Genomic DNA, 15,870 nt, shown 5'->3' on the forward strand with positions numbered 1-15,870 from the left:
TGGGCTAGCCAGGCGCCCCCAACAAGCGGGCTACTTTAGATTAAAGGACACCTGAGAAAAGACAGCTAAATGCCATATGTGATCCTTGATTTCATCCTGGATCAAAGAAAACACATCATCTAACCGGGGCATTCCTGGGAACATTCGAACATGAGCCGTATATTGGGCAAGATTCCTTAATCTGTTTTATCACTGTTCAATTCGTCACTGGTGATAACGGTCCGTGTTACGGAGGCGAATGTCTGCGTCCTCAGGAGATGCAAACCTAACCGAGGTCGCCAGTGGTTTAGCAAAATGTGTGCTGGGCAAGCCTTGTGTAAGTGAGAGAGGAAGCGCACGTGGCAAATGTTCACAATTGTGAGCCTACAAGGAGCGCATTCATTGCATTATCCCTGCAACTTTGCTTCGGTTTGAAAATTGTGAGTCGATTCTGCGGATGCATACAGCCTGGATGAGTCTCAGAAGCATTATGCGAGGTCAGAGAAGCCAGGCGCAAGAGACCACGCACTGTACGTGATTCCACGTGGAGAGCATTCTGGAAACGACAAGATGATAGTGACACAAAGGGCGTCCGTGGCTGCCGGGGGCCAGGTGTGGGAGAGGGACTGCACGAGGGCTTGGGGCGCCCTGGGGATTCAGCCAGTGCTCTGTCCCAGGACCGTGGCAGAAGTTACAGCACCACATATACTTGTTAAAAACTCATCACATGAGGGACGCCTGGGTGGTTCCGTCCGTTAAGCATCTGATGGCAGGTCAGGTCGTGATCTCCCGGTTTGTGAGTTTCAGCCCGCGTTGGGCTCTCTGCTGCCAGCCTGGAGCCCCCTAGGGACCCTGTCTCCCTCTCGCTCTCTGCCCCTTCCCCACTCACGCTCGGTCACTCTCTCTCTCGAAATAAACATTCAGGAAAAAAACTTCTTAGGCTCATCAAATGAAACACTTAACCTGGGTGAATTTCATGATGTAAACATTATTCCTTGCGGAGGCTTGTATTGTGTCTCCAGACAACAGGTGTCCAGGTCCTAATTTCCAGACGCGGGGAATGTGCCACTATTCGGAAACAGTTTCCAAATAGACAGGCCCAGAATAGATTTCGTCCTCTGAGCCCAGGCAGGGAACCCACCCTTTCCCCACTTTGATTTGAGACTTCTGGCCCCCAGAACCAGGAGACACTAAATTTTGTTGTTGTTGTTCTATTAAAAAAATTTTTTTTCAACGTTTATTTATTTTTGGGACAGAGAGAGACAGAGCATGAACGGGGGAGGGGCAGAGAGAGAGGGAGACACAGAATCGGAAACAGGCTCCAGGCTCCGAGCCGTCAGCCCAGAGCCCGACGCGGGGCTCGAACTCGCGGACCGCGAGATCGTGACCTGGCTGAAGTCGGACGCTCAACCGACTGCGTCACCCAGGCGCCCCAATTTTGTTGTTTAAACCACGCAGTTGGCAGTAATTTGTTACAGCAGCTTACCTACTTCCTACTTCAAGGAACCTGAGTTTTTTGTTTTTGTTTTTTAAGAGGGGAAGAAACTTGGGAACATTGGGTTAAACGGAAAAAGCAAGCTGCGGAAGAACATATTGAGTGTGCAGTATTTTACACAGAGGTTTAAAATGCTCCAAACAATACCACTTACTGTTCACAGGCTTTGTATATGTCGTAAAAGCCCGGAGGCACCTTGGTCTGGATCCGCGGCGTTCCCACGGGGTTACCGCTATGGCAGGGGGCATTCTTCGGGCCTCTGGACGCCAGCGTGGACCGCCCACAGCTCTGCGAGGGGACCCTGGAGCCAGGATTGGGCGCTGTAGGGGCCCACCTGCTGTTGGGAAGGTGGGGAGAAAGTTCTAGGGTGAGAGTGAGCCCGGAGGCTCCAGGAAACTGGCTTGTTTGAGGGCTGGGTTGTCTTTCCCTCCCTTAACTGGTTACATCCCAGCCCGGCTAGGGCGTCCCTGGGGCCCCTCTGTCCCTGCTATCCATTTTCCTGCTGGAATCAGCAGGGAGGCTGGGCGAGGGCAGCGGGTGGCCTGTGAAGTCAGCCCTCTGGCCCATCAGGACAGCTGGAGGCCAGAATTCGTGGGTCCAGAGGAAGCAGGGGGCTCCTGCAAACGTCCCAAGAGTGACCAGGTGCCCCCCGACTGGCAGAAATTTAAAAGTCTGATGATGTCAAGTTGCACGGGCAGACCACTGGGCCTCCCTGAGCTGGCTTCTGGCGTGCGAAGGATATAACGTCAGGGTGGCCGTGAGGAGGAAAACACTGGAACGTGTGTGGTGAGTCACTTCTACGGCCCGGCTACGGCCACTCAGAGGGCCCCTAGCAGGATGAAGTGCTGGCGCTTGACCCTTATTTAAGCCTCCCCATAAGCTAGGAACTCTTATCTCCCCCGTTTTACAGATGGGAAAGGCGAGGGCAGCAGAGGTTCATCAGCTATACGACACAGGTGCGCACAGCTAAAATGTGGCCAATCTGGGATTTGGCCTGAAGCCAAATCTGGGACTCGGGAGTCCCAGCCTCTAGGCCACGCCTCCCACGAGTCCTTGCCCCCGTTTTCCCAGAAGCCACCTTCCTCTGATTTCTTTAGGATCCGGTCCCCAGGACCCAGGAGTCCTGGCCGCCAGCCAGAGGGGCGTGGGACGCAGCTGGGACCAGCTGATAAACGCCAATAATGCACATCTCGGCCCAACTTCACATTCAACAATGTCACGTCGGTAGCGGGACATCAGCCACGGAGGGAGCGCTTCTACCCCAGAAAGTGCCACGTGCAACCATCTGGGGCTTTCTGTTTCCCCAGAAAGCCTGCTGTTGAGCAGTTCCCAGCCCACTGCTCTTCCAGCGCCCGGCGTGTCCCCGCTCCCCAGGCCCGGAGCCTCCGCCACAGCGGCGCAGGGAGCCCCGGACACCTGAGGAGGCTCGTGACCGGACACGAGGCCGTGGCCGGGGCGTCCCCCACATGTCCGGGCTGCACTGGGCTGGGCCCGGCCCTGGATCCTCCTGGTGTCCATACCGAGGCCTCTGGCCCTGGCCTGGAGCGTGGGGTCGAGTCTCGTGCAACCTCGAAAGGGAGAGCCCCAGGTTCCCAGCCCCACGGGAACCAGGGCAGGAGCACCCGCCCTGAAGTCACACTTCTGTGGTTCACATTCAAGTTCTGTCGGTGTGAACCCAAGCAAGCTACAGCATCCCTCAGCCTCAGTTTCCTCGTCTGTAAAAGAGGGCTAATGGGAGTTCGTGCCTCGTTAGGGTGTCATAAAAGTAAGCAAGCTGTGCCTATAAAAGAGCTTACTTAGCAGAGTGCTCGGTAGGTCAGATGTGTCCTTGCTGTTGTCATTCTTAGCGATTCCCTATCCCACAGGGCGGTTTGTCAGGGGAAAGGAGCGGACGCCCATGCTCAGCGTGGGGTCTGCATACAGCAGGTGCTCCACTAATGGGGCCTGTCGTTTCTGCCAGGGCCGAGATAGGTCGGTGCCTCAGACCTACCTCGGTGGGGGCGACTCCCCTTCAGCCCCGCCCGGCCATTCCCGCCACCAGGGGGCGCCCCAGGCCCGCCCGCGGCACCGCCCCCTCACCTGTGCGGGCCTGGCACCTGGCGCCGCCTCCGGAAGAGGGGATCGGGGACCGCGGGGACCTCGGAGGGAGCCCGGAGTCGGCGGGTAGGAGCCTAGGGGCGCCGGACACGGGCGCCCTTCGAGTTTCGGGCAGGACAGGGCCAGGACGAACGGGCGCCGGGGGTGGCGGGTGCCGAGTCCTGGGGTCGGCAAGCGGGGGGCGCCGGCAAGGGGGGAAGGTGGCCGTCTCGGGCCGGGGTGTCGAGGAGCGGGGGGGGGGGGGCGGCCCACACGCCCGGGCCGACGTGCTAGACAGCAGCTCGATGCGCGGAGGCGGGAGGAGGAGGGACGCTCCCGGGTCTCCAGAGCGGGGTCGCGCCCACAGGGGCCTCGTCACGGAGACTCCCGGTCCCCGGTCGTCGCTGCGCTGGGACGACGGCGACTACTGGGTTCCGCGGTAGGGCTGGGCTTGGACACCTGGAGAGGAGAGAAGAGGAAGGGGCGGGGTGCTTGTGTGTGTGTGTGTGGGGAGTGGGGCCCCCCGGGCTGGAGGTGGGGAGGGTGCCAGGCAAGCCTGGTGTGCCTTCGCATAGAGCCCCTGAACCGCCGGCCCTGGGCCGCCCTAGGAGAGCGCCACCAGGCTCCCATCCCCAGGGGCGGGCCGGGAAGTAAACAGAAACCTGGAGCGGCAGGGCCTCCGTCCGCCGGCACAACCTGTTACCTTGCCCTGCCCCCGGCCTGACCCCCGCGCCCTGGGAAGCCGCGCCAACACTCTACAATGGGCACCGGGTCTGGGCATGGGGACTCGAGACACCATGGATCTCGAGAAGATAGGAGAACGAGGCCTGGGCTACCTCGTGGGAGGGCTGGGGGCTGGGGAGGGCATCTGAGCCCCAAGCTGCTGAGGACCTGGGGCTTCTAGAAGAGGAGGAGGCTGGATTTCTTGGGGCAAAGTGGTCAGGAGCCGTAAATTCCCAAGGGCCCTGTATTCTTGGGAGGGGAAGGGGCTGGACTCAGCCTTGAGTCCTGAGTCTCTGAGAACTTGGTTTCTGGGAGGAGGTTCCCTGCGGGTGAGGGGCCGGGAGACAGAACAGCTAAGGTCTGGGAAGAGGAGGGCAGTAACTCTGGGTGACCTGCGGTCCCGGAGCACGGGGGCAAGGCCACCTGGGGGCAGAGGACGTCTGCAGTTCACTTCCTTGTGCTCCCTGCCTCAGTTTACCCTGGGGACAGTAACGGAGCTGGGTGGCCAAGACACAGATCATTAACCCTTCATGGCCCAGGGAGGCCCCGGCTGCGGGATTGAGAGGCCAGATCTTGACCTGCAGGGGGCAGGCACCATCGGGCTGCAGAGTAGATCGTCCTGCAGCCACCTGTGCCCACTGAGCCACCTGTGCCCACTGACCTGTGCCCACAGATGCCGAAGGCACCATGAGCTCCCCGGAAGGGCCAAGCTTCCCGTCGGGGCTGCTCTCGGGGGGCGCCTCCCCCAGTGGCGACGAAGGCTTCTTCCCCTTTGTGCTGGAGCGGCGGGACTCATTCCTGGGAGGGGGCCCAGGGCCCGAGGAGCCCGAGGACCTGGCTTTGCAGCTGCAGCAGAAGGAGAAGGACTTGCTGCTGGCCGCAGAGCTCGGCAAGATGCTTCTGGAACGCAACGAGGAGCTACAGCGGCAGCTGGAGACACTGAGCGCCCAGCACTCGGAGCGTGAGGAAGTGAGCCGACGGCAGGGGGCAGGGGTGGACGGCAGGAGCTTCTAGGCAGGTGGGCAGGTGGCAGACAGGCGGGCAGGGGGAGGAAAGCCCGGCAAGGGTCTGTCTCTGGGACAATGGTTCAGTGCTGAGCCCCGTGCTCCTGGCCCGGCTCTCCAGTGGTGAGGGACGTGGGCTCTGAACATGTCAAGATCTGGGTTCAGACCTCTGCTTGGCTGTGTGATACCGGGCGAGCCACTGGCCGTCTCTGAATCTGGGGTCCGGCTTCTCAGCGGGACGGCACGACCCCTCCAGCAGCTCAGGGGCAGCCCCTCCCGGCCTGGCTCTGGGCTAAGCACCTTCCATACGTCGTCTTGGTCCATTCTCACCTAACCCTGTGAGGCAGGACAGTTCCTCCCTCTGCCCAGGCTGTCCTCAGCCACAGTCTAATTTTGGGGGGGGGGGGGGTGTCACACCGGGCCCACTGAGCGCCCTGGACGCCACTGACCCCGGCATCCACAAAGCTCCAACCACTGCCCCGAGACCGGCCTGGGGCGCTTCTACCCCTCCCCTCTTCCCCGGGCCACCTCACGGGCATCTCGACATAAGTGGCACTCTTGACCCCTGCGCTCCTCACCCCAGCTTCCCGTGTCAGGACCAGAGCGTGAGCCGCGCACGACCCCTCTCCTCCTGCGTGTGCATGCCCTGGTGACCTTTCCTCTCAACTAGATTCTGAATCCGCCCACCTCCCGACATCTCTGCAGCCTCCAAGCTGGTCGCGGCCAACATCCGCTCTGCCCCAGACCCGCGGCCGCCCCCTCACGCGTCCCCAGCTTCCGCTCTTGCCCCCTGGAGCCCATTCTCCATGCTCCACTCTGGGGCAGCCAGAGGGGTCTTCAAGTTGCAAACCGGGTCGTTTCGGTCCTTACCCCAAATCTCCCGACAGCTCCCCGTCACACTTGGGATGACGCGGAAAGTCCTCACCCGGGCCCGAGAATCCCCACGTGCAGGCCTGCGGGACCTCAGCTCGCTGGGCGCACCGCCCTCCTGCCGTAGGGCCCCTTTTTGGTTTCTTGAGTAACCCGCGCGTATTCCCTCGGGGCCTTTGCACCTGCTGCTCCTGGAGCAGCCCTCTTCCCCCTTGCCCCTTAGGCCTCAGTTCAAACATCACTTGTACCCCCAGGCTACTCCACTCTTCCTCTCCAGGGTTCCTTTAGCGCCCTCACGGTCCCTCTGAAATTACCCAGTTCAAGAGCATGTCCATTTGCCTGTGACTCTCCAGACTCTAAGCTGCTGGAGGTGGGGAACTGGGTGGTCTCACTCCCCGCAGACAGCCAGACCCCACGACGGGAGGAGCTCAGCAAATATCGGACGGATGGCTGCTTGACCGGAACTTGGGGAGGTGAAGGAACTGTCTGACCACAAAGCAGCAGCAGAGCCGGGCACCAGCCAGGACAACCAGACCCCGAAGCTGGGGACTCGATCCTAGAGCCATGTTGCCCCCGTGGCATTTGGCTAAGAGCTTGGCTGCCTGGGTTGGAATCCCTGCCTCACTAATTTGCTGGGTGTCCTTGGGCAAGGCGTTTCACCTCTCTGAGCCCCAGGTTCCTCAAAGACAAAATCAGCACATTAACAATTCTGCCTCTAGTTGGTTAAATGAGAAGCGCCAGGAACGTGCTCGCACAGGACCTGGCAGGCAGGACACCTGCTAATAATTGTAGCAGCTGTACGGTTAGCATCACCTTCCTGCTTTGAGAGTTTATAGAGAGTGGGGACCAGAGGCCGGCCGCCCAGTTTGCCTGCCTCCCCAAGCTGGGCACCCAGGTGTGCCAAGAGTGTCCGCCTGCTGGTTGGACAGGTTTGGGGAAGGGCACGCAGAGGCACGGGGCCCAGGCGGGGCCTGCCAGGGTTAATTAGAGGGAGCTGGAGGAGAGGGGCTGAGCGGAGTTGGAGCAGAGGCCAAACCTCCACGGCCCCTGGGACATTGGTTCGCGAGGCCATGGGCCGGGGCTTAAATTCTGCCAGACTCAGGCGCCAGAAACGGCGCCTGCGGCCTCGGGTCCAGAAGCCCAGGCAGCAGCCAGAGGTGAGTGGGCACCGGGACCCCCACTGCACTCCAGGCCCGGCTCGGCTCCTCCAGCCTGGCCTGGGAACCTCTCCACCTCCCCTCTCCGCCCAGGCTCTGGTTGTCACCCTGCCTGCCTCTCCCTCTTGCCTCCATACCTGTCTCAGCTCAGCCCCGCTCCGATGCGCCCCTGGCTCTGTGTCCACTCGGGCCTCACCTGACTCTCCGTCCGGCCCCCACAGCGGCTGCAGCAGGAGAATCACGAGCTCCGCCGGGGCCTGGCAGCCCGGGGAGCCGAATGGGAAGCCAGGGCGGTGGAGCTGGAGGGGGACGTGGAGGCCCTGCGGGCCCAGCTGGGGGAGCAGCGCTCAGAGCAGCAGGACAGCGGGCGCGAGCGTGCGCAGGCCCTCCGCGAACTCGGGGAGCAGAACCTCCGGCTGAGCCAGCAGCTGGCCCAGGTGGGAGGACCCCCAGCCCACGGACCCAGGCGGGGGTAGGGGGGGATTGGGGGAGGGGGGTAGGGGCCCTGGGCTTGGGGCTAAGGCCTGGGCCCCCTGAGCCCCCCCCCCTTCTGCCCCCAGGCCTCCCAGACTGAGCAGGAGCTTCAGAGAGAACTGGATGGCCTTCGGGGGCAGTGCCAGTCTCAGGTCCTGGCGGGAGCGGAGCTGAGGACGCGGCTAGAGAGTCTGCAGGGGGAGGTGAGTGCCAGCTGGGGCTGGGGGCTCCCTGGGGCTGGCCGGGCACCTCCCCTCCAGCGCTGAGGTCTTCCCCCAGAACCAGATGCTGCAGAGCCGCCGGCAGGACCTGGAGGCCCAGATCCGAGGCCTGCGTGAGGAGGTGGACAAGGGCCAGGGCAGGCTACAGGCAACCCACGAGGAGCTGCTGATACTGCGGCGTGAGAGGCGGGAGCATAGCCTGGAGGTGACCAGTGGGGCTGGGGTGGGTGGGTCCATCCTGCTGGGGCACTGGCCACCGCCCGGGGGCTTCCCGGGAGATGAGCCCAGAGCTGGATCCGCGGGAGCTCCAGAAGCTGGGCAGTGACTGCGTGGGCGTTAGACTAGGCAAGTGGGAGCCTTGGAAGAGTATTGAGCAGGGGTGGTACGCTTTTAGAAGGCAGGAGAGCCTGGCAGCTGGGAGGCCAGGGCAGGGACTGAGGCCAGAGATGGTGGGGACTCGGCCCGGGTCTGGGGCAGTGGAGAGGGATGAAAGGAAATGAAAACAGGCAGCGTGGCCTGCTCTTTGGGATCTCAGGAGTTTACACTTTGTGATCCAAAAATGTAGGCTCTTGGCCCCAGGTCCCTTTTTCCTATTGTGGGACGCCCAGCCTCAGTTTGCTTGTCTGTAAGATGGGATGGTTATGGTAGAGAGCCGCCCTGAGGGTGAGGCGCTCAGCACCGCAGCGGCTGAGAAAGATCAATAAACTTTGTTGGTTGCCTGCGCTGACGAGTTAGAAGATAGACCGGTCGGGGGAGGGGGCGGGGCTCTACGAGGTGACCTGATGAGGTGGGGCTGGAGGGAGGGTGACGAGAAACTTTAAAGCCGGGGCGCCTGTCCCCGCCCTGCTTTATAGACGAGGAAATTGGTACCTGCCGAGGAGAACTGAGCGGTCCAAGGCCGCCCAGCGATCCGGGCGTGGGATCCGGATCCAGCAGCTGGAGCGCGCCGACGCGCGGGGCTGCCTGGCTTTCGGTGGCGCACCGGCGCCCCCTGTGGGCCGGCAGCGGGAAGAGGGCTCCGGGCGCGCCTCGGTGATCGCCTTCTTTCTGTCCCTGCTCAGCTGGAACGCGCGCGCTCCGAAGCCGGGGAGGCGCTGAGCGCGCTGCGGAGGCTGCAGAGGCGCGTGTCCGAGCTGGAGGAGGAGTCGCGTCTGCAGGACGCCGACGTGTCGGGAGCCTCGCTGCAGTCGGAACTTGCCCATAGCCTCGACAGCGACCAGGACCGGAAGGCAGACGGACACCGAGACGCCCGGGTGAGCCCGCGGTCCGCTAACCCCCACGCTCCATGCAGACTCTGCCCCCCCTCCTTTTTCCGGGAGGTCTGACACCTCACCGACCGATTCCTTTGGCAAACAGGACACCCTGTGCCCTGAGATCCAAGAGGCGCTCAGCCACCAGTCTTCGCCCCAGGAGGAGAGCTTGGAGCCTCCCAACAAGCGAGCATCCCTGAGCCCAGGGGAGATACTAGAGGAGAAGGAGGCCGAAGTGGCCCGGCTGCAGGATGAGGTGTGTTGGGGGGCGGGGGGAGCATGGCGCTAGATATAGAGTCCCTCCCAAGGCCACTTTCCGTTGCCCATCTACACCTCTGGGCCTTTACCCACGAATCCCCCTCTACCTGGATTGATCTGCATCCCAACAAACTTGCACTCAGGCTTCAAGAGCCAGCCTGTAAGCCACCCCCTCCAAGAAGACTTCTTGGACCGCATCCCCCGCTTAGTCCCACCTCCCAGTGCTTCTCTCAGCATCCTTCCTGCGGGCTTACACCACCCAACCGGCCCCGCTCCGCCCCATCCCGCGGGCTCAGAAGATTCATCTCCAGCACGGCCCACCGCTGCCCGGAGTGTTTGTGGAGCAGGCAGGGGAGGGCGCAGAGACCTGAACGCCTGGCTGCTGAAGAGCGGGACCTGGGAGGTCAGGGGCCTACCTGTCTCTCTTCACCCTTCCCTGCCCCCAGATGGCGCTGCAGCGGGCCGAGTTGCAATCCCTCCGGGAGGAGCTGCAAAGGCAGAAGGAGTTGCGGGCGCACGAGGACCCCGAGGAGGCCCTTAGGGGCGCCCTCTCGGATCGAGATGAAGCCGTGAACAAGTGAGCCTCTACCACCATCCACCACAGCCCCAGTGGGGCTACAAGGCACCCTGGGCCTTCGATACCCCCACTCGTGATAGAATTATTCCCACACCCACCGGGGGCCCTCCGACTTTGTTTTCGGTGTTCGCGGCCCCACCGCAGTCCGGGTCCAGCAGCGCCCCACCACCCCTGCTCGCTGAGGCCCCAGTATCCTCGGGTCCGCTCACTGCCTCTCTTGCCTGCAGGGCCCTGGAACTGTCCCTAGAGCTCAGCCGCGTCTCTCTGGAGCGGGACTCACTCTCCCGGGAGCTGTTTCGCACTATCCGCCAGAAGGTGGCGCTGACGCAAGAGCTGGAGGCCTGGCAGGTGAGGGGCGGGGCCTGGAGGCGCGGGGCCCGGGGCGGGGCCGGCTCGCTGACGGGCTCCTCCCACCCGGCCGCCCTACCCGCAGGACGACATGCAGGTGGTCATCGGCCAGCAGCTGCGCTCGCAACGCCAGGAAGAGCTGAGCGCCACCGAATGTGGCCCGCGCCGCGCCGCGCCGCGCTTCTCCCTGCGCTGGGGCCCTGGGCCCGCCGGCGGCTTCCTGAGCAGCCTCTTCCGAAGGACCTGACGGCCGGGCCCAGGGGGCAGCGCGTGCCCGCTGGCTCTCTTTCCTCTTCTGGCCAATGTAGCAACAGGGCCCCGATCGTCTTCCAGACGGGGCTGGTAGCCTCCCCACTCAGGGAGGCTGGGCAAAGTCACACTGGGAGCAGGGGCCAGCTTTGGGGGTAGGTGGGTGGCGGCGCAGGTGGGGCAGAGCTGAGTCTTGTATCTATACAGGTCTATATTTTCTAAACACTTTGGGCCTGGCATGTTCCAGGGCAGAGATGGGGGTGGGTATTTATGTATCAAGATCAAACAGAGTAATATATAAAAATCATTACACTGACTTGGCCTCTATTCTTGGGATGAAAATGCATGGAAGAATAGCCTGAAATTTTATTTGGTAAAAAAAAAGAAAAAAGAAAAAAGAAAAAGCACTCCAGATCCCTGGGACAGAGGGGGTGTTGCCAGAGATCAGAAAGACAGGGAGAAGGCACGGTAGCCCAGATTGGTGAAGACATCCACCCGGCAGCTGTTACCTGCGGCTGTCAGGACCTGGAAGCAAGAGGGGGGTGACTGGCCTGTCCACACACATGCCCCTTTCCCCCCCCGGCCCTGCAGAGCCCCCTGCAGGACCCACCTTGCACTCGGGTGCTGCTGGCTGTTGGTTGAGACTGAGGCTGAGCAGCCCTGGGGAGGAGCCAGGCACCTGGGCCTTGAGTTCCCCACTCAGCTGCCACTGGTTGACACAGCGACCCTGGCCCGCGGACAGAATCTGTGGAGGGCAGAGAGAGGAGTCGGGGGTCAGGACTGGAGAGGGGAACCGGGCACAGGTGGCAGAAGCAAGACAGAGGGCCTCACCAGGTCCTGGTAGAAGGTGACGTGTTTCTGTGGCGCCCGCATGGGGAAAACGGTGGTGGGTGTGGAGGATCGGAGGTGCCAGAGGGTGAGTGCTGGGCCTCCTCCACAGACCTGAGCAGAAAGGCGAGGTGTCCCCAGCCGCCGTGAGCCATAGGCCCTCTGCTGGCAGGGCCCGGAACTGTCACCCCATTCTGGACTTTGCCCTGCTCACCATCCAGTCTGAGTCAGTAGCCAAACAGCCGATCCAACGCCCATTGTGGGGCCTGGAGCACTCCTAGGAGGGAGGAGGAGGGAGGAGGAGATGAAGACACGTGGGATGCCCAGGAAGCAGAGGGGAGGACAGGGCATGGGGCACGCCTCACCTCATGCTTATAAACCTCGATGGTCTGGACTTCCTGGGCTGAGCGCAGGTCTGTGGGGGGTGGGGGAAGACTCTGAGAAACACCCTGCCCTCCCCCATCTCCCTCACCACCACCTTTCCCTCCAACCTGACACTAACCCCAAAGTCGCACGGTTCCATCTTCACCGCCCGACAGGACCTCGGGGCTCCGCTCCCGCAGCGCCAGGCAGTGGATATAGTCTGTGTGGCCCCGGAGGGCCCGCTGCAGGAAGAGGGCCAGCGTCAGGAGATCCAGGAAGACTGCCCCTGCTAGCATCCAGCCCTGACCACCCCAGCTCCAGGGCCCCACTCACTGTGAAGGTCCCCGTCTCGAGGTCCATGGTGTGCAGCTGACAGTCTCCCCCTGCCAGAATGAGAGAATTCTCCTGTGGAAGAAGGCAGGGTGGAATTGCAAGTTCAGTGTAGACCCGGGACAGGGAGAGGGAAAAGGTTTAAAGTCTGGGCCAAGAACAGCGTGGGGTAGAGCTCCAGTCACAAAGGGCTCAGACCTTGGGGACCAGAAGCAAAGCATTGATCTCAGGCACTTCTAGGCTGGTCCTGCGAGAGAGAAAGCGAGGTCAGCTCTGGTGAGCCAGTACCTTCACCCCCAAGTGCCTTCTGCCCACGTGGCCCTAGCTCACCTGTACGGGGGCTGACGTCGCCAGAGCTCCTTACAGCCCTTCATGGAGGGAAACACCGTATGTCAAAGGTTCTCTGGGCCTGGGCAACCCAGCCTTTCCCCAGCTCCACACTCCTTACCTTCTTGAGGATCTCTGCCCAGAGCCAGGCTTTCACCTCCCCATCCCCGGCACTGAGCAGATGTCGATCCGTGGAGACCATGCAGTAGACGGGCCCGTCATGGGCTAGATGGAAATGCAGAACTTGAGTGACGCTGTCCTGCCGGGGGGTTCCCTAACCCACACTCAATGGCTGCACCCACCTTGGAATGTCACCACGGGCTTCTTACTTTCCTCTTTGGCCTCGGAGCTCAAAGCGGCAGACAGACTGAAGGGAGAGGGGAGGGGGGGCCTGAGAGTCAGAAGCAGGGGCACCAGTCTCAGGGGGGAACGAGCCCTACTGGGCGGGGGAAGCAGGGGTGAGTACCTGAAGATGGCTATCTGCCCGTAATTGTTGCCAGCTGCCAGGAACTTGCCGCAGGGTGAGACACTCTGGGAGAAAATGGTCATGTGCAGCCGCTGCAGGGCCTGAAACACTTCGATCTGTGGAGAGAGGCTGCATGAAGGCTGCCTGGGACATCTGGGCCGGGGACTCCAACTCCTTCCTGCTGCCCCTGCCGCCTGTCCGGCCCCCCCCACTGCCCAGGGATCTGAGGCCTCCTTTGAGGCAACCCACCAAGTGGGTCCCAGGGGTTGCTTCAAGTGGGTGACGAAGTGGGCAGTTGAGGTGGGACGTCTACCAGTACCTTGAGCAAGCACCCAGCCTGGCTTCCAAGATTCCTCAACCTCAAAGTCAAGGAGACTTTGTCACAACTGTCTGAGCTACCGTATCTATAACTTCGCATAGCGCTGCCTCATTAAAAGCGCTTACAAAGTGGCTCCATTGTCCCAAGACAGAAAAACATACAGACTTCTGATCCCTACTCTCTGGCTTTTTTTTTTTTTTAATTAAATGTTTGTTTATTTTTGAAAGAGAGAGACAGACAGAATGAGAGCAGGGGAAGGGCACAGAGGGAGACACAGAATCCGCAGCAGGCTCCAGGCTCTGAGCTATCAGCGCCGAGCCCCAAGAGGGACTCGAACTCACCAACCGTGAGATCATGACCTGAGCTGAAGTGGGATGTTTAACCGACTACGCCACCCAGGCGCCCCCCCCCCCCCCCAGAACTTTCATGTTAGGCGCCTAAAGGGTTGCCCGGTTACCTTCCCGCCCGCGGGTCTGAGTCCGAGTCCCGCGCAGAACAGGGCTGAGGGCATGACTCCTTGCCTGCCCCTTCCGAGCCGGGCATGGACTACAAACCCCAGAAGGCACCGCGCATCACGCCCGCCTCACCTGACCCAGAGGTACTGCGTGTGGCACAGCTCGCTCCATCGCGAGAACTACAAATCCCAGAGTGCTCCGCGCGACGCAGCTTCACGAGTCTGGACGTGCCCGCGAGCGGTTGCCCCTCGCGGAGCCGCACAGCCTCAACACGGTTCGTCGGCCCGGCGCGAAGGCGGCCGCCGCGTGTTACCCCGAGCCCCAGGAGCCCAGGGACCGCCGCGAAGATCGCCAACACTAAGTGGCGACCACCGCAGCCCCGCTACGCCAGATCCCCTCCCCCACCCCGCGGAGCAGACCCGCCTTCCAGCCGCGCGTCGCTCGTCCTCCGCGCCTGCGTAGAACCTCGCCGCTGCGCGCGCCTAAAGCCACGCCCCCCGTGCTGGACCACGCCCTCTGAGGCTCCGCCCCGTCGCCCGGATCCCACCCTCTGCCCGCCGGACCCCGAACCCAAATGATCCTACAGCAGCCCCTGGAGCGAGGCCCCCCAGGTCGGGCCCAGCGCGACCCACGGGCCGCGTCGGGGACGCCCCGAGGCCAGGACTTGAGGTGTGTGTAGGGGCGCTGGGTGGGCCAGGCCCAGGGGCTCAGGACCTTTGGCTGGAGGCTCTGGAGTGGTCTGCAGGATGACAAGCGGTGGGGCGAGTCGTCAGGGCTTGGGCATAGGCTGAGACTGGGCTGAGAGGTCTGAAGCAGGCTGCTGGATGGCCTGGGAGAGGGGGGTGACTTAGGTGTCAGCTGAGACAGAGGTGGGCTGGGGGCTCCTGGCTTACACTGCAGGCGCAGGAGAGCAGATCCTGGGGATGGGGCGAAGAGGGTGGGGTGCACCTGGTTTTCTTTTCTTCCCAGCTCCCCTCTCCAAGGAGCTGTGCCCATGAGCACCAAGCGGCGCCTGGAGGAGGAGCAGTGAGTTTGGGGACAGGGAGGGACTCCCAACAAGACCTCTGTCACCTTAGGTCCCCATCAGACTGCTGCTCATGTGAGTATCCTAGCCTGCCTGTCTCCCCGTCTCCCCCCAGGGAGCCCCTGCGCAAACAGTTCCTTTCGGAAGAGAACATGGCCACCCACTTCTCTCGACTCAGCCTACACAATGACCACCCTTACTGCAGCCCCCGCATGGCTTTCCCATCTCTGCCCCCACTAAGGTAGGCACCATCCACCGTCTGGGCCTTCTGGAAGATCACACCCGATCTTTGGAGCCAGTCTCTAGGCCTTGCCTCATCCTGCTATTTTTAGCTTCTAGCCAACCTCTGTTGTTTCCCATCTTGGCTCCTTGGAAGGTGCTGGCAGCCCATGAGCTCCTGGGGACCTGGACCCGGTGGGAGGTGGCTCTTCCAGACCAGCCTCAGCCCCATGCTGCTACCTCCTTTTCCAGGAGTCCTTGCTCTGAGCTGCTTCTCTGGCGCTACCCTGGGAACCTGATCCCCGAGGCGCTCCGGCTGCTGAGGCTAGGGGATGCCCCCACCTCCCACTACCCTGTGACCCAAGCTGGAGAGATAATGGAGCTCTGAGTGCTGGTGGGAAGATCCCTGCCTATCTTCTGCCTTCCCAAAACCGAGAAGACCAGCATCCCCACTAAGGCACCAGCTGTCCTGCTTATTCTCCGGACCAGGCCTCTGGGCCACAGGACCTACCCCCAACAGAGGAGGACACTGAACCCCACGGAGCCCTGGGCCGGGAGGGGCAGGAGGAACCAGAGCATGGGAAGGGAGGCATTCCCCTCCGGAGAACCGAATAAAGATTGCCGAGCAACTGAAGGCGTCAGTCTGGAACCCTGGGGCCTTTGGGAAGGAAGGTGGGAAGACTGGGGTGCTGGATGCTTAGGGTTTCTCAAAAATCTTCCCTGGAAAACGGTCAGGGCCAGGCCAGGTCCTGGCAGGCTGGGCTCAGGCATTGAGAATGTGTGAGTCAGAGCCTCACCCCCGCCCCCGCGGCTGACTCACTCCTCCCTCCAGCTCTGGGAAGTCGGGCTGGGGATCGT

At 62.1% G+C, this 15,870-nt stretch overlaps 3 protein-coding genes and 1 long non-coding RNA gene across 7 annotated transcripts; 2 read left to right on the forward strand and 2 right to left on the reverse strand.

Annotated features, from left to right (window-relative positions):
• Positions 1-1,570: 1,570 nt before the first annotated feature.
• On the reverse strand, positions 1,571-5,045 carry LOC121019641 (uncharacterized). The gene is made up of 3 exons (XR_005785723.1): positions 4,935-5,045; positions 3,554-4,009; positions 1,571-3,427 (listed from the first exon to the last, which is right to left on the reverse strand). It is a non-coding gene; the product is annotated as an uncharacterized LOC121019641 (long non-coding RNA).
• BICDL2 (BICD family like cargo adaptor 2) lies at positions 3,573-10,997 on the forward strand. Its single transcript, XM_040459235.1, has 10 exons — positions 3,573-3,637; positions 4,947-5,242; positions 7,526-7,741; positions 7,865-7,981; positions 8,058-8,204; positions 9,061-9,252; positions 9,356-9,505; positions 9,954-10,084; positions 10,312-10,432; positions 10,518-10,997. The coding sequence occupies exons 2-10, from the start codon at positions 4,961-4,963 to the stop codon at positions 10,677-10,679; spliced, it is 1,518 nt and encodes a 505-aa protein (XP_040315169.1). The 5' UTR covers positions 3,573-3,637; positions 4,947-4,960; the 3' UTR covers positions 10,680-10,997.
• An 11-nt stretch (positions 10,998-11,008) lies between these two features.
• THOC6 (THO complex subunit 6) lies at positions 11,009-14,015 on the reverse strand. 2 transcript variants are annotated; one of them, XM_040459237.1, is made up of 13 exons: positions 13,902-14,015; positions 12,996-13,111; positions 12,832-12,896; positions 12,651-12,754; positions 12,533-12,570; positions 12,401-12,449; positions 12,206-12,277; positions 12,012-12,114; positions 11,875-11,924; positions 11,724-11,786; positions 11,513-11,623; positions 11,292-11,426; positions 11,009-11,206 (listed from the first exon to the last, which is right to left on the reverse strand). In XM_040459237.1, the coding sequence occupies exons 1-13, from the start codon at positions 13,938-13,940 to the stop codon at positions 11,126-11,128; spliced, it is 1,026 nt and encodes a 341-aa protein (XP_040315171.1). In that variant the 5' UTR covers positions 13,941-14,015; the 3' UTR covers positions 11,009-11,125. The 2 variants fall into 2 exon arrangements, with proteins under 2 accessions (XP_040315171.1, XP_040315170.1); XM_040459236.1 differs by lacking the exon at positions 13,902-14,015 and adding an exon at positions 13,772-13,886.
• A 301-nt stretch (positions 14,016-14,316) lies between these two features.
• Positions 14,317-15,646, forward strand: HCFC1R1 (host cell factor C1 regulator 1). Of its 3 annotated transcripts, XM_040459247.1 has the most exons (4): positions 14,317-14,438; positions 14,739-14,795; positions 14,909-15,034; positions 15,265-15,646. In XM_040459247.1, the coding sequence occupies exons 1-4, from the start codon at positions 14,344-14,346 to the stop codon at positions 15,398-15,400; spliced, it is 414 nt and encodes a 137-aa protein (XP_040315181.1). In that variant the 5' UTR covers positions 14,317-14,343; the 3' UTR covers positions 15,401-15,646. The 3 variants fall into 3 exon arrangements, with proteins under 3 accessions (XP_040315181.1, XP_040315180.1, XP_040315182.1); XM_040459246.1 differs by lacking the exon at positions 14,739-14,795 and having other exon boundaries at positions 14,846-15,034; XM_040459248.1 differs by lacking the exon at positions 14,739-14,795.
• Positions 15,647-15,870: the final 224 nt, after the last annotated feature.

The sequence above is a fragment of the Herpailurus yagouaroundi genome, unplaced genomic scaffold (genome assembly GCF_014898765.1).
Source record: "Herpailurus yagouaroundi ecotype Mexico unplaced genomic scaffold, PumYag 222, whole genome shotgun sequence".
Taxonomy (NCBI): Eukaryota; Metazoa; Chordata; class Mammalia; order Carnivora; family Felidae; genus Herpailurus; species Herpailurus yagouaroundi.